General features: G+C 37.2%; 1 protein-coding gene across 8 annotated transcripts in view; it reads left to right on the forward strand.

The window, feature by feature from the left end:
- Positions 1-20,847, forward strand: part of cplane1 (ciliogenesis and planar polarity effector complex subunit 1) — a 75,351-nt gene extending 54,504 nt beyond the window's left edge. For 5 of the 8 annotated variants that reach the window (XM_062972479.1, XM_062972477.1, XM_062972478.1 and 2 more), the window contains 19 exons: positions 990-1,104; positions 2,502-2,553; positions 3,823-3,921; positions 4,199-4,303; positions 4,437-4,523; positions 6,052-6,155; positions 6,311-6,506; positions 7,764-8,005; positions 9,498-9,585; positions 10,409-10,588; positions 11,104-11,137; positions 12,004-12,135; positions 13,292-13,457; positions 15,256-15,317; positions 16,036-16,188; positions 17,425-17,531; positions 17,921-18,043; positions 18,729-18,886; positions 20,070-20,847. In XM_062972479.1, coding sequence (XP_062828549.1) covers positions 990-1,104; positions 2,502-2,553; positions 3,823-3,921; positions 4,199-4,303; positions 4,437-4,523; positions 6,052-6,155; positions 6,311-6,506; positions 7,764-8,005; positions 9,498-9,585; positions 10,409-10,588; positions 11,104-11,137; positions 12,004-12,135; positions 13,292-13,457; positions 15,256-15,317; positions 16,036-16,188; positions 17,425-17,531; positions 17,921-18,043; positions 18,729-18,886; positions 20,070-20,210 — 2,344 coding nt within the window. In that variant the 3' untranslated portion in view covers positions 20,211-20,847. The remainder of the gene's footprint in view (positions 1-989; positions 1,105-2,501; positions 2,554-3,822; positions 3,922-4,198; positions 4,304-4,436; positions 4,524-6,051; positions 6,156-6,310; positions 6,507-7,763; positions 8,006-9,497; positions 9,586-10,408; positions 10,589-11,103; positions 11,138-12,003; positions 12,136-13,291; positions 13,458-15,255; positions 15,318-16,035; positions 16,189-17,424; positions 17,532-17,920; positions 18,044-18,728; positions 18,887-20,069) is intronic. The other 3 variants (XM_062972480.1, XM_062972481.1, XM_062972482.1) reach the window with 3 other exon arrangements.
- Positions 20,848-25,321: the final 4,474 nt, after the last annotated feature.

The raw sequence follows: 25,321 nt of genomic DNA on the forward strand, positions 1-25,321 counted from the left end.
GTGGAAAAACATGAATTTAAAAAACACTAGATTCTCTATCAAAATTCTGTTGTCAACCAGTAAAAGTTGACTGTAGTCACCTTGAAGGACCTAGAGATTCCTAAAGAGAACATTTTCATCAAATCTACTAATCAAACATGCAGAAATCAACCTGCAAATGTGAAGGGTCAACTTTAATAACACAGAGATATACTGTATTAGAATTTGGTTAAAATTATAATTGAATATATTCTGTCATCCATCATATCAGAATTACCATGTCTTCCTATTATGAGCCCAATATGTCTTAAGATTTGGGAAGGACCTTCTTTCTTTCCTTCGTTCTCAAATTCACTTATGTTTTGAACATAGGAAAAGGCCTTTTCTGTAGCTGCTTCCAGGCTTTGCAACTTCCTTCCAGATAAAGTTAAGAGTGGTCTTTGAGAACTGAGACTCAGGAGGAAAGAGCCTTTCATATACTATGCTATTGATATTCAAGTGTCTTCTCTTTCATAGTTATGTTTTAACTGTTATGTTTTTTTAAAAAATTAGTTATTTTTAATTTTGTTGGTACAGGTTGAGTATCTTTTATCTGGACAAAATTATCCATGTCATAGGCTGAGATAGTGAAAATTTGTTCTGTGGTAGTTCAGTGTTGAAAAAAATCATGCACAAAATTATTAAAAACATTGTGTATAAATTACATTCAGGCTATGTGTTTATATATGAAACAGAAATTAATTTTGTGTTTAAACTTAGGTCCCATCTCTAAGGTATCTCATTATATATATATATGCAAGTATCCAAAATCTAGAACAATTCAAAATATGCAACATTTTTTGTTCCGAAGCATTTCAGATAAGGTCTATTCAACCTGAAGCTTAATAGTTTCAAGCTTTGTATGATGTACATTATTTTTATCCTTATCTGTGTTAGCTTTTGTAAATTGCACTGAGTTCCAGACTAGAGAAAAAAGCTGTCTGTAAATATTATAAATTTAACAATGGTAGGCAGAAGAGGCTTGTGAAGAAACAGATCAAGGAGAAAGAAGAAAGGGAGAAAAAATCTGTAACCTTTCAACAAGATGATTCTACTGGTTTAGCTGATACTACAGAGCAAACAAAGGTATGGTGATATGGAAATATTAATTTCTTATTTTCTTTTAAAATTAAAAGTACACTTCAGAAATTAAGAACACTTATACTACTGGCATCTCACATATTCCTTTCCACTATCCAATTTAGCCCAGGATTTGTAATTCTTAGAATGAGCTGGGATCGCAAGCGATGAGCCATATGCAAACTGGATGATAATGTTAGTGGCCATGATGCCTTCAGTGGCATACCTCCTACTACAGGCAGTCCCTGACTTACAAACATCCGAAGCTGTCTGTGTATTTCCATCTACACTGCCATATATTGCAGTTTCATAATGCAGCTTAATTGCATTGAACTGTATAATAATAATAATAATAATAATAATAATAAATCTTTATATCCCGCTTTTCTCCCTTACGGGACCCAAAGCGGCCTGAAACATATTAAAATCATGTAAACGACAATCCAAATAAGAAGTATAAAACATAAAATAAACAATTTAAAAGAACAATAATATACATTCACATTCATCATTATATGAGTCTATGCTGCCATATAATGCAGTTCAGTGGGGCCTAAGTTCTGGATTGGGACTCAGCTGGCTCCTGCAAACAACAGCTAACAGAAGAACAAAGAATTCCTCATGTATCCAGTAAAAAAATAACAAAAGGAAATATCTGATAATCGTAAGAGAATCCCTTTTGTAACCTCTGATCTCTGTCTGGGTATACCAGAGGTTTCTTTTCCTCTATAATAGGGATTTTTTTGTAATGTACTTCAAAACAGCTGTTTTCACAGCCAGTTGAACTGTTCAAGTGAAATATATCCAAGGGACAGGAGAGATAGAATTCATAAAGACAGGCTAACACCTGTGTACTCAGTCCGAAAATAATCCTGATGCACTTACTTAAGTTTTTTGAAATAAGCAGCATGCTGGCCTGTATCATTTCTTGTTCAAAATGCAACAGATATTGGTCTTCCTTTCTCTTCAAGTGTTTTCTGAGTAGCATTTTAAAGATGTAAGTAGTATTCCTAGTGTTTTAAATACATAAATATTCTGTTGTTGAAGTCAGCAAGACAAAAGTCAAAAAGAAGACATGCAGTGACATATCAAAATGCGAATCTTGCCACTTGACATTATTACAATTATATTAATTAACTCTGCAATGCCTGAGGAATTGTCCTTATTGAACTTTGAGACTATTTAGGAAATACAGGAAATTGCATTTAAAAATTTTCAGAAACACATAAACATTAAATTCAACAATATGTTTTATCAGAATTTACCTTCTAACCAAACATATATTACTGAAAGAAGTAGCACACTAATTTATGGTATCTGTGCATATGGAAATATATTAGTAATATTTTTAAGTGTGCTAACAGTAGGTGAATCATGTTCAACCATACTTTTTTAAATTTTAGGATAAACGAGCAGAATTCAGCTATGATCTCGGGGATGGAGACATTTTATTAAGTGAGTATTTCCAGGAAAACTGCATTGGAAAATCACAGGCTAGTTTAGGATCTGTCCAGTCCTTTGCAATATTTAATGCAATAGTATATAGTATTTAAAGTCTAACTGGTCCATGGAACTCAAATGGTCCAAATCCAAGTTACTGATGCTTGTGGTTACATCCCAATGTATTATAAGAATGACTTAGAGAATAACAACAAATATTAAGCAGCCTGGCACAATCCCTATCATTTTGAAGGTAGTCAAGACATGGGAGGTTAGGAACTGATTTTTTAAAGCAGGTATGGATAGCTGTCGGTGCCCCTGGTGGCACAGCGGATTAAATGCCTAAGCTGCTGAACTTGCTGACCGAACGGTCATTGGTTCTAATTCAGGGAGCAGGGTGAGCTCCTGCTGTTAGCCCCAGCTTCTCCCAACCTAGCAATTCAAAAAGGTGCAAATGTGAGTAGATCAATAGGTACTGCTCCAGTGGGAAGGTAACAGCACTCCATGCAGTCATGCTAGCCACAATGACCTTGGAGGACATATAGACAATGCCGACTCTTCGGCTTTGAAATGGAAATGAGCACCAACCCCCAGAGTTGGACATGACTAGTCAGGAGAAAACCTTTATCTTTACCTATGGATTGCTGGGGGCTTAAGGAGCTGCACCCCTTGGTGAACAACTTCACAGCAACCCCCCACCCCCCAAATTTGGCACCCAAATGCCTCTGGCCAACTGTGGGGGCATTTTTGCTACATTGTAGGGAACCCTTTGCCATTTTAGACTCATTTTAGGCCTCTTTTCAAACAAGAAGTAATTGGCATTCACTTTCAGTCTACTTTCAGTAGACTCAGTTCTGAGTCTAAAATGGTTCAAGGGGGCCAAAAATGTGGCATTTTGAAAGCATTTGGAAACAAACAACAAAACATGGAAGATCTTCAGATGGCAATAAAAATGGTCCTGGGAGGGCTACAAAAAATCCTCCTGTAACCCTTTGGGTCTCCTCCTTTTTCTGTCTGTTTCCAAATGCTTTTTTATTTATTTCTCTGGTGTTTCTTTTTATTTTGCTGCTGTAGATAGCTATAGAATTCTTGGCATCATCTTTCATTGCATCTTAAAGTCTTCCAGTGAGAGGAAGCAGTCCAATTTTCTTTATGTTTCTTTAAAATACATTTGAATTATACTTCTTCCATTTTATATGCAATTAACAGAAGATGTAACACTTAGCCACAGTTGCTGAGGTTGTTTTCTTTCTTTTGATGTGGATATTACATCCTCTCTTTTAGACCCAAAGATGGCTATTTCTTCAGCAGGACTGCATTACATGGCTTCTGTAGGAAAAAAGGCCACAGATCTTCAAGAGAATAGTACAAATACAGATACTGGTAAAATAATTGCATTTAATATTGCTATTTTTCCAGGCTTTTAAAATGAAATTCATTCCTGCAGAATAAGTAACTTACTGTAGTTACTTTCCAAGAACAGAATGATATGTCTGTATCAACTAACCAATTCTCTGAACCCTTGCTATAACATAAATGTTCTAGTAGTGACAATCAAGATAATTTAAGAGTAATAATAATTCTACAATAGAAGAAAAGATTGTCTTGATTTCATGCAGAATATACATTGATTCAATTTTTATTTTTCTTACCAATCCAGTTCTTAAATCACATCAAAATACACAAACTGATTTGAAAGAAATAATTGATGAATCTGGTAAAAATCAACCAATCACCTTTGCTTCTGTTTCTACATCTGTAACAGGTGTGTTTACAATAATTCTGTGTTAATTGTATTAATTTGATGTTAGTCTTCTTTCCTATAACTAATATATAACAGGATCACTTTGCCCCTCTTCTGATCCATCTTGATTTTATTATTTTTAAAATCAATCTAGGTCTACAACCATGTGAAGAAAAGCCAATTATTTCGGAAGAAGTTGGTTTTGAACCTAGAAAGGATCAGGTTCCTTCATCTGCAAAAGGTGCGCATCCTTGTCAATCTCACTACAAATGACTCATTTTTAAAAATCTATTTCTTTGTTTAGAAAACTAATCCCTTCTTCCTGGTCTCTTTGAATCTCACTGTTAGGTTAACTGCACTTGTGTACTGCATCATTCAGAACCTTCTAGAGCAGTGGTTCTCAACCTGTGGGTCTCCAGATGTTTTGGCCTTCAACTTCCAAAAATCCCAGCCAGTTTACCAGCTGTTAGGATTCTGGGAGTTGAAGGTCAATACATCTGGGGACCCACAGGTGGAGAACCAGTGTTCTAGAGCTAATGCAAAAGGTTTTAGCAGGAGACCCACTCACTGACTGTTCACCATGCTTCCTGGCTAAATCCTCAGTTCCTTTTTATTTGTCGCTGCAAAGCTTTTGGGTTTTCTCACAGATTTTTGACTTGGACTTCTCTTGACTTTGCTTTTTGGATTTCCCTTTTCTGTTGTGTTAAGTTGACTTGACTTGTTTTTATAAATTTCTTACAACTGGACTGGGGTATTGTGAGCAGTGTAGGCTTTGCTTCACCCTTCAGGATTCTTGTCATTTAAGAAATTTGTGCTATGTGATAGCAAAATCCCTTAGAGCAGTGGATCCCCAGATGTTTTGGCCTTCAGCTCCCAGAAATCCTAACAGTTGATAAACTGGCTGAGATTTCTGGGAATTGTAGGTCAAAACACCTGGGCACCCACAAGTTGAGAACCACTACCATAGAGGGATGGTGACTCCAAGTGTCTTTTGTGCCCTAGGGAAACACACAGGGTGGACCCCTTGTTCATTATTGAGCTTTTCTTCTTCAAACCTATCAAAACAAGGCTGCAATGTTGAACTCACTTTTGTATGAAAATATACCAAGGCCTGTTACTCAAGTCTCTGCAACTGTGTCTGACTTTGTGGATTTGGCAGAGATGGCCCCTTCTCTCCCTTCAGAATCCTCTGCTGCTTTGTTACCAGCATCCAGGTCCATCTGGCTCTAAAGCATTCTCTTGTGGAGGAGATGCTGTCCCAGCAAAAGCTAAGAAGGGAGCTTCTAGGTGGGAGGATGAATGTCTTTCTTCTCAGTCTGGTGTTCATGGCAAGTCTGAATTCTCAGCCCTTTATGCCTGGAATTATGGGATGACATCTGGAGGTTGAGATACAGGGGACATACAGGGAACTGTATATCTTCTGATGACTGATTTGTATAGGAAAAAAGGGGGACTTGAATTGCTACCTTTCTCTATTTTGACAGTGAAGCTAGAGATTCTTAAGATTCTAAATCTCATGTCTTACCTTGCCTGGGCTGTGGTGAATTTAATGCATGCTGGATCATTCCTTTGCAGATGAGATAGATAAGGGCCCAGACCACCCATTGGAGTGGAAAAATTATTCTGTTCAGATCATAGAAATTCTTGTCCTTTTATTTAACATTCTGCTTTCTTACCAATCTGTCATTATGGTTTTCAAATATGTTTTCTAATTTTCTAAAGTTTTTACTGCCTGTGTTGACTTTAACAATTTCTTTTTCTTTTTGCAGATATATTACCTTCTTTGCCACCAGATCTATACTTAAATCTCACATTTCCTACTGAAGCAACAGAGCAGCCTTTACCATTCTCATCCAATATTACATCTGATTTGGTTAGTACTGAGCGCGGGCTAGAATGTATGCCTGTCTACCTTTATTTATATTACCTTCTGAAAGTCAGTTCTGTATCTTCTTTGTAGACATATTTAATAATGTAATAATATTTTATAACCATAACACCATAATAGTTGTTTTCAATATGGTTTAGGCTGGACGGAAGTATATCAATGTGATTGATATAGAAGATGGTGATCTTATGAAAGATTTGCCAGATATATCTGAGTCTACTCCAAAACCCATTGCCAGTCAAGCTGTGAAAGCTGAATTCCCAACTTTTGCTAAACTACACCACATGGCAGCATCTGTCACTAATATAATTCCACCTAAAGAATTTGAAAAAGAAGGTGAGTGACTTTTGTTTTTATCTTGAATTTTGTAAAAGCTTTTTCTTTTTAATAGCAGTAACTGAGGCGCTGTATGAGAAATGTGTGTCCCTTCCAGTATTTTTCTGTTCTTACCATACAACTCTATCTTTTTTTGTTTTATGTTGCTTTATTTTCATATGAAACAACTAAGGGAATCTGTACTTAAATACAACTAAGTATCCCTTATCTGAAATGCTCAGGAAGTGTTCCATATTTCTCATAGTTTTTTGGATTTTGGAATACTCGCCTATACATAATAAGATATCTAAACAGGTAATTTACTATTTATATACGTCTTATTGGAGATGTGTGCAAAAATTTTTCCTTCGTGCTATTGTTTTGTTTTGAAACAATACATCTACACAAAACGAATGACATTTTCATAGGAAATGAGAGGCGAGATGAAAATGAGAGTCATCGTGCTTGCTTTCGTTTTCCTTTCATTTCGGCCTCGTAACAATAAACAGGTACTGACAGAGGGCTGTTTTCCCATTACAGCTGATGTATACCAGTAGGTGTTAATAATAATATTAATATATATATTAATGATAGCTACTCTGGGATTCTAAGCTGAGTCTGGGGGAGGGCTGCTTCCCCATGACAGCTGATGTGTACCAATAGGTGTTAATAATAATAATAATAATAATAATAATAATAATAATAATAGTACTCTGGGGAAGACCCAAACATTTTAAAAGTTGGTGGGCTAAAAGAGGTTGAAATGCCCTCCATGTGTGGCTATTTTCACCCCTTTAGCCCAAAAACCGAGGGGGGGGGTGAGCCTTGGAAGCCCCCCCCCCCCCATTGCCGCCAATGGCACAAAAATTTTCATGTTTTTCGTTAGCCAGATGAAAATTTGTGTTGTATAGGCGGTCCATTTTCATTAATGGGAACCAAATATGAAAATGAGAGGACATGAAAGAAACTACACAAAATGAACAGCAATTCCATACAAAAGCACAACACTACATCTTACAAACCTCACTTGAATGTAGTTTTATAACATTTTAATAACTTAATGTATAAAACTAAGTTTGTGTAGATTGAACTATCAGAAAACAAAGGTGTCTCAGCCACCTATGTGGATAATTTGGGATTTTGTAGCAATAAAGGAATAAAGGATACTCAACCTGTTTAATAATGTTAATCCCAAATCTCTAAAGGTGTCACCAGTAAATCCCTCTCCGTGTGTGCTCTCTCTTTTTACCTTTCTCTCTCCCTCTCTGTCACTTAAAGGAGATACTCTTCACACTGAATCAATGCAAGTACCAGAGACTAAAGAGAGAGAAGTGACTAATGATCCTCTAACCACGAACCTTCTGCATGAGAATTTCAGTGCTACTTCCTCCAGAAGATTGTCACCCAGAAAAATTAGTAGAGAACACATTTCTGCCAAACTCCAGAATATGGATAGACAGCTAGAGTCTTTACAGAATGTGGCTGAAAGAATGGAGAAAGAATTTAGAAACACTAAACTGGTATTTATAAGCTTCGTGTACTTTCTTTCCTGAAGCATTTTCTCTAATTTTACAAAAGAAATTACATGGGTTCAGAGTGCAGTTATTTGGATCATTGGTCCAGAATGTAATAGACGATCACCAGTAGTCTCCACATAATGAGGTTCTTGTTGCACTTCAAGTGGAATTCAGTCTAGTCCAACAAAGACACAATAACTTTGCACAGTTGCAAAAGGAAAAAAAAACTTTACTCTTTATAGCAGAGTTAAACATAAATTTGCAATGTTGCATCAAAATATAAATCTTACAGTGAAACAAACTTACATAGTCCTTGTAATAATAATAATAATAATAACAACAATAACAACTTTATTTTATTCTCCGTCTCCATCTCCCCAAAGGGACTTGGGGCGGTTTACACGGGGCCAAGCCCAGGTAGTTACAAACACTGTAAAAGGCGCAACAATATAAAAGCAAATCTATAAAACATATTAAAACCACATTTACAACAACACATAATTAGATAAAAACCTGGGAAAGCAATGTAAGCATTTCAAGATGCAAAAAGCATTGCAAAACACAAAGAGCATAGCTTCTTCTGCTTCTTCTTCCAAGAGAACTGAAACCAAAAGCAGGATGTGGTTCAAATTTAATTGCCTAACTGCTGACCTAGATTAACTCCTCCATGTTATGATCAGCAGTTTGGGTTTTTCTTTAACACACAAATCCTCAGTGTTGGTCTTCATTATACCCTAACAGTTCCTTCCAAAAATGCATGGGGATGTGGTTCTTTTTTTTTTTTTTTTGAAAAGTCAACATTTATTAAGTTATTGGATGCACCTGAGTCTTATCAAAGCTCCTATCTAGTGTGGCTTGCTTTGGTGTCTCAGAAGGCAGCATCTACCCACAGGGGATCACAACAAAGTTAGTCTGTTGTCCAAAACTTAGCAAGACTTTGCCATATTAGGCCAAAGAGCACATTTTAGACCTGGGGTGATCTGATCTGTTTTTTGGCAGTGAAGGGCATTGCTGTTTTTTTAGAACAGTCCCTAGCAAAATGACCAGAAGTGCCACGTTACGGGCAGAGTTCTGCCTGTCTCCGACACTTCTCTAAGGAAAGTCAGGATTGAGCCTCATCAACTGCATATGCTCCACTGCTGCATTGGGCAACAAAGATGCAGGTCCTACTGATGAGAAGGCACAGTCCAAAAGCATTAGACAATTAGCTTCTGCAGAGAAGCAAGGGAGTTGCTTCAACTCACCTAAGTTATCAGTCAAATCTTCTTCATACTGGACCTGCAGTTGTGCATCATTTCCAGGCCAAAGCTTGAGTCAGTATCTGGAAAGTGGCAGTATTAGTGGCAAATACACTTTCCCTTTGGGATTGAATGTGTTCATTAAAGTAAAAACCTTTGCAAAAAAATAATCCTCTAAAAGACACCCACTTTGCAGATTAATTGTACATTGTATAATTGCCATTGATCCATGTTAAAATTTATGATATCTTTTTCAGGCAGTGGAAGCAGTTGAAGGTTTGGTGGCTGATCCAAGAAATAATAGCATTTCATTTTTTGCACCAGATGTAAAGGTTACGAAAGATGGTGAGACTTCTTAAATTCTTAGTTTAACCTGTCTAATTATCACTGGTGTGAAATTATAGGAATGAGCTTGGTTTGAGAATGAGAGTTTGTTCCTCCCTCTTTCCAAAGATAGTGAGATGGAGAGAAAAGGAGAGATTTCCTGGATGGCAGTCTGGTGTATAAATACATTGTTAAGAGTCTAGATGGGAGGTTACAAAAATGTGGTTAAATATGGCCAGGCTGTTCCCATCCATAAAGAGTCACAGCTGTGATATCCACTGTATAAGATCCTGTGACCCAGAGAAGCTACTTAAATGTTTTACCAAGTATCTTTAAGCTGTGAACATCGTCCTTTACAGCAGGGGCATCAATCTAATTTTCATCATCCTCACAGTTGCCTTCAACTTTTACCCAGTTTGGGTTCCCAGATGTTATTGAACAGCAGCTCCCATCACTTTTGATTATGTGCCGTGTAGACTGGAGATAATGATAATTGCAACCCAAGAGTACTCGTGCCTCTGAGGTTGGGGAAAGGTTAAAGGACATTTTAAAGTCAGACGTCATTCCCAGAAGCCCTGTATTTACATTCAACCCCACTATCCAGACAAAACAGAATGAACTGTAGCTTTCCAGATGTTACTGTATCACAACCACCATCAACTCTAATCATGTCTAATGATGAGAAATACAGGAGATGTAGCCCAACATCTGGAGGCGGGCTGAATTCGGCCTGCAGGCCTTGAGTTTAACACAGAGAGTATAAATCCTTCCAGAAGAGTTTGAACATTGCAGTTCTTTTAAGCTAATTTATACTAATTTGTTTCATTTTTTTTTGTTAAAACAGAGTACTATTCAACCCGTGTGATTATAGAAGATTTAGAGGAAGAAGAAGAAGAAGAAGGCTTAGAAACCAAATCTTCTCAAAATAGTTACCTTTCTTTAGAAACACCCTCTGTTTCTCCTTCAGTGTCAACTGCTAATCTTCTCAGGGTCAAAAAGTCATCTTCTGGTACCAAACCTACCGGTTTGTTGTTTTTTGTTTTGTTTTTACTTTGGTGACTAGGAATGTGTTGTCTAGGAAGCAAAAGACCTAGTTAACAGATCTGAACCTCAGAAGTGTATGTCAGCATTATGCATGTGGCACTGCTGTCTATATGATTTCATGGAAACATTGAAGGAAGTCAGTAGTACCATCACATAGTGCAATACAGCTATAATGTATTGTCCCTACCCTACCTGTCTCAGATTTCATGCAATATTCTAGAGTGACAAATTCTTCCTCCTTTTGCTCTTGGAACAAAAGACAAGCTGCAACCTTTTAAACTTTGTTGACTGCTACTAAATGGAGAAATTATGGTCACTGTTATATTTAGTAAGACAATTGTCTTGAATAATATAGTGTTGTTTAATATGGAAGTACTAAGTACTCATGACTCCTTTGAAAGTTGTAATGGATACCAGTAGCCTGTAGAGATGGCTAGCTGTATTTTTCACATGGCTTTTCTAGGGAGTATTTAATGATCTACCTTTCTTTTGTAGATATTAATTTTTCTCCCGAAGGGCTGGATGAAAGGTATGTGTGAGAAGATATATAACTAAAATAATACTGAGCTAGTGCTAGCTTGAGAAAGTGGACACACATCTCTTTGTTTTGCCTAGTATGCCAAAGTGAAGTTGGCAAAAAAGTAATATTCTGCCTCTGCTATTGCGTCCCCAAAATGCTGCCCAGCAGAGCTCTTCTAAGCGATGGAGAGCATGTTTGGATCAGGCCCAGAGAGAATATGAATGTAACCTTCAGTCACATCCTGTGATAAATTTGCCTGTGCACTTCTCAAAAAAAGTTGATCACATCAACTGAGAACTCAACACCTGAAGTGTTTAGAGTTTGGGAAAGTGTCCATAGCGCCATTGGGTGAGGTTTCTTGAAATTAGTTTTCATTTGTTGCATGTTGATTATGTGAACAAGAAAGACACTTGAATATAGGTACAGTTAAATATCCTATACAGTACCAGGAATCCCCAATGAATAATGACTAAGTCCCGTTATTTTCACTGGTGTAGTACAAAAACTTACTTCTCCTTTTAGATATCTCAGTAGCTTTTGATAAAGTATTGTCTTGGAGTACCTCTACTATGGGAAAAGGACAGACCGTGATTAACTGATTCCACTCCTAACTATGGCATGTGACCCAGAGATTTGGGAAGCCATCTGCTCCCATTCTATCTTCCATGCTTTTTGACATCTATGTGAAGCTTCTAGATGAGATCATTAGAAGTTTTGGGATTGTCGGGGTGCTATTAGCATGTTGAGTGACACTTAGCTCTATTTCTCCTTGTGATCAGAATCAGCTGAGGTTGTGTAAATGCTGGACTAGTGCCTAGCTGCTATAAATGAGAAGTTTACTCTTCACTTTGAAGAAATAGATTTTTTTTCTGCAGTATTTCAGAAGATCACCTGCAGATCACTGGTTTGAGTGGTATTTCTGACATCATTACTGATCTTATAGTGGAAGAGGGCATTTCTGCTTCAGAACTCGGTCTCACAGAAACACAGGCCCAGAAAATTTCCAGGTAATGTTATATTCATAGAAAGAATGAAGCACCGAACTAGCTTCATTTGTGCACAACAACCGATGGCTCTGCATTAGGATGCTCATCCCACGTATAAGATAATACTTGCATAGGAGGACAAATAATTCCCTTATTTTTCTCACAACTACAAAAGAAAAAGAATAATCTCAGTACACTTTCCTACATTCTGAAATGGGTTTTACATAGAAATGTATCTTTTTTACATGAGGCTTATGGCTTTTTGTATAAAAAGCATCATGCAAAAAACAGATGTCTTTGTTGGAATGTTTTTAAACAAATTAGAATGAACTCAAATGTAAGGGCTGTTTTACACTTGGAAACCCCTAGAGCTAGGCTGAGCATTTCGGTGGAGTGCTGCCTTCTGCCTGATACCCATGGTCTAGAGTGATTCTAGTCTTTCCACACAATTATCATATGCTTCTCTCATGTCCCCACATGGAAAGCTGGAGCTGACAGATGGGAACTCACCCTGCTCCCCAGATTCAAATTGCCTCCTACAGGATGGTAAAATATTAAACATCCAGTGGAACTCTCCCCCCCAGTCTGTGGTGGAAGCTCCTTCTTTGGAGGCTTTTAAACAGAGGCTGGATGGCCATCTATCGGAGGTGCTTTGAATGCGATTTTCTGCTTCTTGGCGGGGGGTTGGACTGGATGGCCCATGAGGTCTCTTCCAACTCTACTATTCTATGATTCTATGATTCTAGGTGTCTCCTTGGCAATGTCCTTGCAGGCAACCCAATTCTTTCTCACCAGAAGTGCAATGCAAAAAACCCCCAAAAAACAAAAAAAAAACCCAACAAGACAGAGATATGCATGGAGAGAATATCTGTTGTATCTGATGTGTGATTAAAGTGAAAGAGTTAGCTTTGCCCTGAAATTTTAAACACTGCTGTTGTTGTGATTCTGATTTCTTCCTTTTTATATCATTGTCTTTATCCTGATGTGGTAAGCTTATGGATGTTTTTCATTTTCTATATTAGAATGTATTTTCCAAAATTTCCCTCATGATTTCAGAGCAAAACAGTTACATGTTTATCCCTATGTTATTTTTCCACATTTTCCTCCCAACCTGAGTATTAATGACAATGTTGTAAAAAAAAGTTATTAGCGTCTCTATCATTTATTTTTTTTCCAGATTCTCAAGTGCAATGAGTAAGCAGTCCAGTAAAATAGAAAAGGAAAAAAAAGAGTTACAAGCCTGGATGAAAAAAAAGCGAAAGGCAAGACTAGATGAATATCTACAAACACTCACTGAACAAAGGGCAAAAGAACATAGTCCTTTTCCTTTAGGAAAACAACTGGTAAGACTATTTGCAATGAACTGTTACAAAATGTAGAATCAGGGTTGTTTTTTTTTAAATGCATTAATATCAGTCATGTACACTGTAGTCTTGGATGCCCTAAAGACTGTAGGAACTGGGTGCTCTTTCTGTCAATGCCACCCTTTGCAATTTGACAAGTACTCGATCACCCTCTGATTATGCTTTATGCCCAAGGTCAGCTTTGCCTTCCACAACTCTCAGCTAAAAGCTCCTTTTTGCTTTTACCATCACCCATCTCGTTATCTTGAGAAGTAGTGGCACAAACAGAATGTCTGTAAAATTTTAAAGTGTATACCAAGAGAACAAAACCCAACTCAGGTCCTATTTGTGTCTTTTTCTTACCTCTTAGGGAACCAAAGTGTTGCTATCTTCCCCATGTAGATGGTTGAAGGCATGCATTTTACTGCATACAGAAGCCTAGTGTCCCTAAACCTCTTCATGTTAACAGGCCACTCCACAAGCTCAGCCTCAGGGTCAGCTTTTTCCACTAGTGATTTCCTAAATGGGATTTTTAGAGCAATAGCCTTATTTTATCCCATCAGTCTTCTCCAGTATTGGGAGGTAATACCACTGCTTTGATTCATTTGATGAATGATTCCTTATCACCTGACAGAGAAAGTTACATTCAGGCTCACCATGAAGGTTCATTTTTGTCTATGGAAACGTTCATATCACATCTCCTCCAATTTCTATTATTTTCTGGAACCTTTAGTTTTCATTCTGAGGATAGCCAGGAGGAGCAATCCAATACAACTAGGTTTCACCTCATGCTCCAACCAGAATGGCAGGATCCAAGGTTCATTTTCAGTTGAGCCATTAAGAACCCACCCCCTTCTCCAACAGTTTTTTCAGTCTTTCCTAATCAAGCGGTCATGTTTACCTGTCTCTGACATATTTAAAAGGAAATGTGTTAGTAAGGATAAATAACAAGGACAAAATTAGAAATACAGGCAATGACATGTCTCCTGGTAAGCTGCAACTTGATTTTGAAAACTGGAGCTGAGAGGCAATGGTTCCAGAGTAGAGAAGAACATTGCAGTAGCAATTATGTTTCTCCTGAAAAGCTTCAATGGTCATTCTGGAAACAGTAGGTATTTAGAAAACTGGAGCTCTGAGGCGATGCCTATAGAATGGAGAAGAACATTTCAAGTTTGTCAGAGAAGGGTAAACATGACCGGTTGGTTAGGCAGGATTGAAAAAACTGTTGGAAAAGGGGGCAGGGTCTTAATGCTCAACTGAAAAAGAACCTTAGATCCTGCCATTCCGGTTGGAGCGCAAGGGTGAAACCCAGTTGTAGTGGATTGTTCCTCCTGCCATCCCAGAATGAACCTTCATGGTAAGTACAATTTCTCTTTCTCTGTGTTTGTTTGAAAATGATCTGAAAGATAAGCTAGTTTAAAGTTTTCCAAAAGGAAGCTCCCTGATTCCAGAAGAGTTAATCCATACATAAATGGTTCCTCTCCTTGGAGAAGAACAAACTTTCAAATTGAGTTGCCATGTGCCATTTTCAGCACGATAAATGCAACTTCAGGGGTATCACAGTGCTTGGGAGCATAGCGAAAAGAGTATTGTCATACCAAACCACAGCTCAGTTGTTTTAAGAGCAGTTGCTTAAACCTTTTAGTAGTTGTGCTTGTATGTTTCATTGGCAGCAACTTGCCAGTTTGGGCACAGTCTGAAAAATAAATATCCCTGAGAAAGTATAATGAATGTATACGAAAAGTGATTGGAAGATAAAAGGGAAGATGATTTTAATCTGTTTGAATTTCTTTTGTAGTCACCCAGATTTTCATCACGAGACATCAAGTTACATCAAAAAAAGAAAGATAAAAGAGATAAGTAAGTTGCTTTTAGAGCCATTCTAGTCCTTTCGCTTTCGAGTGTTCTCTGTATTAATGTTCTTGATTTTAGCACTAATTTCCTGAACTCAAAATTTTAATAATCAATTAAAATATATCTTCAGGATAGATGCATTTTATCTAAGGCTTGCTGTAGAACTTCTGATTATCTGCTGAAAAATAGTTTTAGGACACAAAACACTGAAGAGGAAAATCCTGAGCAAGCTCAGACACACAAGTGCTACAGCATTGAGACTTCACTTAAATGCCAAATAAACATTAGTATTTATTCAAATTCCATCCATCCCACCCCACATCACTAGATATCTGTGTAGCTCAATTGCTTGAATAATTTAAATTGGAAGACTATAAGGCATTAAAACAACATTTTGAAATATTCGAAAATCATTGAAAACTGTTTATTACATTCAAAAAGTTAAAGTCAAACAAATATAAAATTATGAATGGAGTTGTTGGGCTCCAAATGATTTTATAAATAGCCATCTCAAGACTATGTGCAGAGTCTCCCAAGCCTTTTCAAGAGATGAAAAAATATGCCACACTTAAGCATTTCCGTGTTGTAAATAGTTATTGTTCCCAATAAATATAAGCTTGGGTTGCAGGTTGACTAAATTAGTGAAGATACCAGTAAAGAAACAGATTTCTGCTATTATTTGATAAAATACAATCTAAGAAACCTTTTGTTTCCTTCAATGAAGAGCCTTGTTTTCTGAGCATCATAATCTTAGAGTTTCTGAAGCCCTCTCCCTGATGGATGAGTTGTTGACAGACACAATGCAACTTCCTTCACATGGCTATAAACAAGGATCAGCTTCTGATTTCAAGAGGCCATGGACAGCTTCTTCAAGAAGGTGATGTATTTTAAAATAGCCCATCTTTTTGATGTTCTCAGTAATGTTAGCGAATCAGGTTCAAATTTACTAAAATTTGATATTGTGGTCCAGTGCATGTCTGCTCAGGAGCCTCACTGAGTTCTAGGAAATGTTTTCAAACAAATGTTTATAAGTGTATAGCAGGAGAAAATTAACTGTTGTTTCTTATACTATACTATGAATCAGTGTGAATAGTCTAGCAAATATAAACCTTAAAGGCATGCGTGATTAAGGGAACCAAGCACAAGTTGACATAATTCTTAAATAATTCCCAGCATAGAAAATAAGGGAATATGCCTTGGAAGAGTTGATTGCTACTTCATGGTCTTCTAAAGGCAGTGAAAATGTGAATTTTAAGTATGGTCCAAAATCAGCTGAAACTGTACCACATCAGCCGTAGTAAACGCATTGTGCCTAATGGCTGCATCCTTCAAGCTGCTTATTTTAAGCACTTCATTGTTAAATATGTGCTCATATAAGTGTATACATGTGTATGAGCATATTTTTAAAGAGATAGGGACTGCAACACAGATGAGAGATACTGTGCTTAAACACAAGTGTGTGATAGAGAACTTTAAATATAACATAGTTTAGCCTTCAGACTTTGTTACATAGATATTATGGAGTCATCTGTACTGATTCTATTATTATTAGTTCAAAGGATCATTGGTAACGCATATACCTCATGTGTAGATAGTTCAGTATAAGATTACATAATACCATTCATTTAAAGGGTATTATTATTATTATTATTATTATTATTATTATTATTATTATTAACTTATATCCCACCCTTTTCCCTATAATGAGACTCAAGACACTTTTCCATTTATTAAAATCAATACAGAATAAAAACGACCAAAAGAACAATGCAATATTAATATCAAAGTTAAAAACAATTTGTAAAGTTAAAACTATTAAAATTAATTGAAAACCACATAAAAACCAATAAAAAGCTCATTCTCTTTAGACACTGACAAAAAAGAAACATGTTGGCATTCATAGCTAGGCAAGATGTAGCAAAAGCAGTCAGGGGATACATTGTGAAGTCTGCAACATTAAAGATGGTTCTGTAATGTTGCAAAGATTAATGCTACAGTGGGCATCTGTAGCCACAGTGTGCATCTGCAGCATTTTGGGAAGTTATTCTAATTTCTCTGTGTATATTTCTGGAATTGTTATTGCTGTGATTGAAATCGGATGTGTGCTTCTTAGTAGTTTCCGTGGATCTCGCCAAGCTGCAAGAAACAAGGCTGCTGCCAAAGCTGATTTCCAAAAGACAAGATCTTTTGGTGTATCATCTGATGTAATTCAGAGAAGAGGTAAGAATGAAAATATCTGCTTTGATTCTTAATTCAGCAATAATAATGTATGGATTGTTAACCTGAGGGCAGGAACGGCTTCTCATCCAGACCTGACACATCTTTTTCCTCTCCCCTTTTATGATTGATAGTAAGTCACCCTGAGGCCCTTTCCATCTGAGGAGCAGGTAGAATGCTTTGAGTAATCAAAGAGATAAGAGGAAGACTAGAATGCAGCTAGAGAGCCTTTGGGGTATTTTGGTGTTTTGAAAAATGTTGTGTCAGGGTTACTCAGTGCCCTAATGCTAGAAGTCGTCAAGATTGCGAGAATGACTGATGTAAAGTGATGTTTTATTTTATTCCTTTTCTGTTATGTAAAATGGTTTGTTTTGTTGTCTTACCCATTTAAGGTCAAATACGTCAAGCTCCTTACAGAAAAATCCCATCGGAAGACTATCAAGGGCAGATGCGGTGGAGAAGCAGTAGAAGCCAGAGGAAGTGGTCAAATAGCAGCTTTGACTTAAGAAGTGAAGGTTTGTACATTCAATATTATTTGCTGCTTGTCATTTTAGCTTCTCTTCTGGATGCTTTCATTTTTTCTGCAAACACTGATTTGACTTGGAAATTGAAACATTTGAGATGAAAGCTTGTTTTGTCTCATCATAAGATAAAAGAAATCCAGAAGACATGGTGGAATAACTAGCAGAGACTGCAGTACACAACTTTATTGATATATGTTAAATGCCGTAATAGGTGAGGGTGTCTTTGGCTTGGGTTAGGGTTAGGGTTAGTGGTGATCAGCACACTAGGTGCAGTGCCTAAAAACCTTGGCCAGCACCTAAAAACAATAGTCTGACAAAATTACCATCTGTCAGCTGCAAAAGGCCACCCTACTTGGATCTGCACGCATTATTCACCAATTCATCACATAGTCCTAGATACTTGGAAAGTGCCCAATACAACAGCCAGCATAGTGATCTTGTTTGCTGTGTACTAATCTTGTTGTGTGCCAAATATAATAATAATAATAATGATAATAATAATAATAATAATAATAATAATAATAATAATAATAATAATGATAATAATAATAATAATAATAATGATAATAATGATAATAATAAATAGTGGGAGAGCAAGGCCTATAACACTCTTATATACATAAACTGCAGGAGAAAAATACAAATTACTATCTTAAAACCATCCATTCCCTTGCAGCTTCTGATCGGATAAGCCGATTAGTGAATCAGAGAAGGTTCCCAAACAATGACCCAGAACTTCAGGCCAATGATGAGAGTGAAGACGATGCCCTGAGTGTGTGGAGTGTCCCTGGGGACATCCAGCAGATACTGTATGGCAATTCTAAGGCCAATAAGGTAAGAGCAGGAAATGTAGATTGCAGTGACACATTCAGCACTTTTGGGACTGTTATCTCTTAAGTTCAACATGCATTATGCAAGCTGTGATGAGCATTTCAAAGGATCTTATTAGCCATCTTAATATGTAGACACAATGTGACAAAGTGGAGCCCATCAAAGTGATGAACGGTCAATTGTGTGTGTTATTTTTAACAAATAAGATAATATTTTGATTAGCAAGGTGTTTCTCCCTATTCTGATTGATGGTATATTTATTCTTTGCTACTGGTATGAGTGACAATGGTGGCTCCATGCACTGAATCACTCCAGCCAACTGTAGGGCAACTGCTAATGGTAGAATATTCTGAGAAAAGCTGGTTGTCAGAATCAACTCTGAATATCATAAATGCAGGCCTGTTTATATCTTCCTGTTGCTTTCTACATTTGCACAATGTAATATTAGTTACAAGATGTGACTTTCCCACAATAAATGGATAGTTTTCACTTATTTTTGATAAATCTGAATGTCTTATGCCTTAAATTGCTCTGTTTCCTGGAGGGCATTCCAGACCTTTGGTGTAGCCTCTTTCCCTGGGATTTCAGCTGCAATCCTCTTGATTTTAACAATGGCTCCTCCATGGGCATGTGCGTATCTTGTCCTATCAAACTGGCCTGGAGGAGCAACTGAAGCCTCACAATATCTAGCTTTATTATTTATTTATTTACAGCATTTATAGCTTTACAAGCAGGGAAATCATTCCAACTGTTAGCAGTAAAGTTATTAGCACAATTATGCTTTTCTATTTATATTGAATAAGATTGTATAAGAACGCATGTCTTTGGCTACAGGAATGGATGGGAGGAACAACTTAACTCTGTCTGCTGCAGAAAATTGAAATATCACGGCCAGTTCCTTCCCTTTGGTAAAAATAGTTATTCTTAGGGATAATGAAAGGTTGAGTTGAAGACTCTGAATTTGTACATCAAAGGAGACCTTTCTTTAGTTAAAGAGCCTTATTGAGCAGATCAAATATTGATCAAGGTCAGAATTTTAAAAATACATGCAGTTAAAACCTGAAAGGGACCCAGAAGAACAGTAAGAACATGGAGATAGGTAAAGGCAAACCTTTTCTCCTTCCATTGCAAGATATTGCATGATACCTTCCCACCTCTTTCCATTTATGCTTCTCTTTCTTCATAGGAATCTTTTCTTCAAGAAGATGCTTCCTCCATAACAAGCTTTAATAACTTTGACAGTGTGTCAGAGAGCACCAGCAGCATTCTTAGCAAACTTGACTGGAAAGCGGTGGAGGCCTTGGTGGCAAATGTCGAAGAAAAATAAAGCCACGGGTTTTGGGTTGCTCTGTGAAATGTCATTTGGCTGGATATAGTTTGGAGATGCAACAGGTGATGGGAATTACAATGGCCACAACAAAGTTGCTGTTATGGAGGGGTCTTCATTACTAAGATTTCTACATATTATTGCAGAAAAGTTCCAAAGATTTTTTAAAAAAAGTTCTTTGTGTGAGTACTTTTGAGACCAAAATTGAAAAGCCAGATTATGGAATTATGCAAAGTGATACAGATGCCAAATATACATAGGCCTCTTGGAACATACAACCATTAAGGATGGTAAACAAGACTGCTGGAGCTCTGGATTTTTAAAAAGAAGATATTTCTATGAACGTTAATATAAAGAAGGCATTATTTAAAACAAATAAGTAAATCCAGATGTTGAAGATGAATGTTGGATAGCAATGCCCAGAATACTTAATTGTTATCTAAGCCAGTTAGATTTAATGGAAAGTTGCAGTCCAGCATCAGGAAGGGCTTCATAATTTGACAGATTTGCACATTGGCTTGATGCTACAGCACAAGATTCTGAATTATGTTTTAAATAGTAGTATGAATGTAATTACTTTTACTGTTTGATGTTTTGTGAGCTCATTTTTGGGAGTAAACCTTGTTTATTGTTGAGATTCCGTTGTTTTGAAGACTATGGCTGAAACTCTCTACCGTATCTGTTGTTAGTAGCCATCTAACAAGAGCTGATTTTAAGTTCACAGCAACCATTTTATGAACAAAGGTGCACTAGTTCCCACAGTTCTGCAGTTTGCAACCCAGATGGATATAATGCTGATTCTATAGAACACGTCAGACTTGGGGGTGGCATATGATGTAAGATTCAAATTGCAATAGTAAACATCTCTGGAGCACTTTGAAACAGCTTCAAGACTTGTGGTAAGTAAATTTGGTATAAAGGCAAGGGTTTGTTTTTTTTCTTTCAAAAAACAAAAACAAAGCTGAAACTGGCCCTTTAGAACTTTGCAAAGGCTGGGAATATTAGTTAATTTCAAATAACTGAATTTCCAGATTCTCCTCAACCTTGTAGGGTTTTTTTTCCTCCTGCTCTGTAATGGTAGAGGTTCTCTGCTATTCCATTCACTAGCGCTCCACATATAGTCCAGTGCTCTTTCCCATTGTACATGCACACCTTTATACAACACCATACCTCAGTGCCTTCTCTCACCCTCAAGAAGGTAACCTCTACAATTCACCCAGATGTTACTTAGGTCATCTGCCTTGGAGCCCTTTATTCTTTGCTCTCCATGTTTTCCTCTAGCTCCACATGGGTGTTCATTCAGACTTTCCTTTGTTATTCTTCTTTTCCCTATTTGCCAAAGATCAAGGCTCTATATTTCTAAACTGTTTGGAGTATTTGTGAGACTTCAGACACACACGGAGTCCACTCTTCCCTATCATCCACCTTCACTATTTTGGTGCATCCTAAAGGTCCTCTGGAAAAGGCACATCCTTCAGATCCTTTTAGTATCCTCATGTTTCAGATTTCTAGGGCTTTCCTTTTGTAGCTCTGATAGATAAACACAATGGAGGACATTGTGTTAGCAAGCTATGCCATTGTAAACTGACTTCCGATTGCATCCAGTTGCATTACACCAAAGCACAGTGTTCATATTCTCAGGTGGGAAGCAGACACATCTAGTGATTTGGAAGTGGAGGATCTGATGGTGTTAGCAAACATATTAGAGATACTAATATCAACTATCTAATTAGTGCCTTGGGGCTAGTGTCATACGAGAGGATTACACAAACTGCTCATGGATTGAGGAAACTGAAGTGCAAGTTGCCAAAGATTTAGGAAAGATTTATGTTGCTTGCTCATGGACAGCAATATAACCAAGGGAATACCTTTCAAAACAAGGCATTTCATACAAGTAACAATGGATACGAGTATGAGCAGATGGGGTGCTCATTGTGGGAGCTACTCAGTTCAACTATTGTGGACCCAGAAAGACAGGACTCGGAATATAAACTACCTGAAACTAAAATGTTTGGCACTATACAACTTTGTGAGCATAGTAAGGCACAAACACATTCAAGATTGAAATGGATGATGTAACTGTCCAAGCATACAATCAGGGAGATTTTCAATCTATAGCTCTGACTGCGGAATCGAGCAAGCCTTTCTGTTGGGCGAAAGCAAAACTGAAATCAATATTGGCTGTATAGCTGATGAAGGGCTCACTTAACATTTGTGTTGATTATTTGAACTGCAATTTGATCCATCCAGGAGAGAGGTCCTTAAATGTAGACGCATTCAATCACTTGAAGAGTTTATAAGGGCCATTTCATATAGATTTGTTTGCATTAAAAGACAGTTCCAAATTTAAAAAAAAAAATATTCAATAGATGGAGGCTAACATGCGGAAAAACATGTTGATGGTGAATTGGTCAAAGATTTGCTTGTAAGCGTTTCCACTAGTGTGGATACTCCCAAAGATACTGCACAAGACACAGATGGAAAAAGCTTATGTAGTATTTGTGGCTCCACATTGCCTGAGACAAGCATGGGGTTTTCAAAGTTGATGGAACTATAGAATCAAGCACCCCTGGGACTTCCAATGAGAGAAGATCTCTTGATGGCAAAGGCTGGTAAGACATGTAGATCCAGGTTGGTGGAAACTAACTGCTTGAATATTGAAAGGAAAAGACTGAGAATCCAGATTTTCTGTTTGTTTTTGGAAAGGCCACAACTATCAATTTCATGGTGATTTCTTCAAAGCAATATGTGCCAGTTGAAAAATAAGATTTGACTTTAAAGAACATAACCAGCCAAAAAGTTAATTTTAATCCATAGAAAGAATGGTCTTTTCCCTGTCCACTTCCAAGATATCCTGCCTGAAATATTGCTGCTGTTGATGGGCAATTAATCAAGTACAAGACTGTGTAGATATTAATTTATGTTATTACTTGTTTTAAAACATACTGTACAAATAGTATATTAACCCTAACCAAAGCAGATTATTATAGTAAGTAGTCTCCATAACTTTTGAAACTCTATAAATCTGAACCTGGTGTTTGCTCTTTATAAATCTGAATCTGCAAAAGCTGTCCTCTAGTCAACTTAATATAAAACCAGCTAGAAAAGGTTTTAAACCAACACAAGACATAAGAATGTTGTTAGCTGGTCACAAACATGATTGGTTTTAGACCAATACTTGTCATCAAAAGACAAGCTTTTTTATTCATCTGTTCCATAGAAATAATTCCATAATATCTTTATTAATGTAGACTTCCATCTTGCGGCTACTTGTTTAGCTAAAGGATTTCATATATGCACATGCTTCCTTAGCTGGATCTGTGTAACCTAGGCATCCTCAAACTGTGCCCCTTCAGCTGTTTGGGCCTCCAACTCCCAGAATTCCTGACATTGAACAAGTTGGCCAGGGCTTCTGGAAGTTGGCAGCCCATTCAGCTGGAGGGCTGCAGTTTGAGGGTGCCTGGTGTAATGGTTTAACCACTGTGGTAACACTCTGGACATGCCCATTCTAAAATTTCAAGTTTAGACAAGCTCACCAGGGATAGGCTGCAGCTACTCAGGGACTGAGCAAAGGCGAGAAGGTGGAGAGAACTGATTGGCTCCAACATTCACAGTTCCGTTTGCTATTGGGAGCTGGGAGAGAAGGTGGTCAGCAGGCAGTTAACGGTTTCTTGGAGAGGAAGGAATCCCAGACTGAAAAAAACCTTGATGAACTAAGTTTTTTAATTCTTTTGATAGGGATCGGAGGGCCAATAATGACAACCCATGGAGTTGTAGAGTAACTTGTTTTATATCTTAACCTGTTAACCTTGGTTCTTGCAAGCGAAGAAAGACGTGATGGAAAACCCTGAGCTTTAAGATGGTTTACTGGATATGCCATTTTCCTCCATTTCTTTCCCCCTGTGTGTGCATCTGAGTCTGTGTGAGTGTATATAACATTATTAATGGGCTTCCTTTTAAAAAAAAACAACTTGTTTTTTTGGGATGGGATACAGGAAAGTTTAAGTAACACATCCATATGACAAGGTCTACCAGGGACTCTGTAAATATTATTTTCTTACTCCAGAGAGTAAGGGAGGGGGTGTTGAACTCTTGCACCCTCATAAGCCCAGAGAGTAAAGAGAGAGAAAATATCTAAGGAAGGGCTTAGTGCTGTCTTGGGAAGAGGTGGGAAGTCTGGGAAGAACCCAGCCATATATTGGGTCTGTTTTCAACACAAGAATGCTCCTATCTTACTTATGATGATGAAAAATATAATGAAAAATAAAACTAACAGTTAATAATTATCATTATGTAAGTAGTACTGTGCTATATTTAAAATTTGTCTTAGTAACTATTTTGCTATTTAATACTCTTTTAATCTAATTTTATGTTTTTAACATATTTATAGTGGGCCTGCTGTGTGTTGCAGAGGTCTGCCACAGATACAAAAAACACATGTGCAAATACACCCAAATTATTAAATTGTGGCAATGTGAACAGATTTGGGGGCCCATTGTATATGTATTTTATTGTAAATTCCTGCCTTGAGTCCCTGTCTGGGAGAAAGGTGGAATATAAATAAAGGAGTGGGTGGGTTGATGGTAGAACCCTAAATTATTGTTAAATTGATGTATTTATTGTAGACTACCAATACGTGTTGGTCTAACATGGTGGAACACTGATCAACTGATCAAAAACATGAACAGAATGCTACTTTTAAGTAAAGAGATTATCCCAAAAAGGAGGGGAAAAAGCAACATTCGAGGCTAAAACAGATGCCCTTAAATATTCTTCAGAGTATTGCAGCCAAGATCCTGAGCAGTACTATACTGATTGTTTAAAAGAGCTTTCATATAACAGGGCAGACTTGTAATTTTTGAGCTTCTTCATAAGATGCATCTTTGTTTCATATGGACGCTGCAGCTATATCAAATGGAAAATCCACCTGAAAGTTCTTTAAAAGCTTAGTACATTCTTAATGTCTTAAATCCTCTTGTGGAATTATTCACTTTATTGGAGAAACAGAACAGATTGTTTCCTGGAAATTGTGAAACAGGGAATTTGCTACAGATCTGAAGCCTTCCTGCACGTGGAGAAACTCTTGACATATTAGACTGTATAGCCATTTC

This window comes from Anolis carolinensis, chromosome 2, assembly GCF_035594765.1.
Source record: "Anolis carolinensis isolate JA03-04 chromosome 2, rAnoCar3.1.pri, whole genome shotgun sequence".
Taxonomy (NCBI): Eukaryota; Metazoa; Chordata; class Lepidosauria; order Squamata; family Dactyloidae; genus Anolis; species Anolis carolinensis.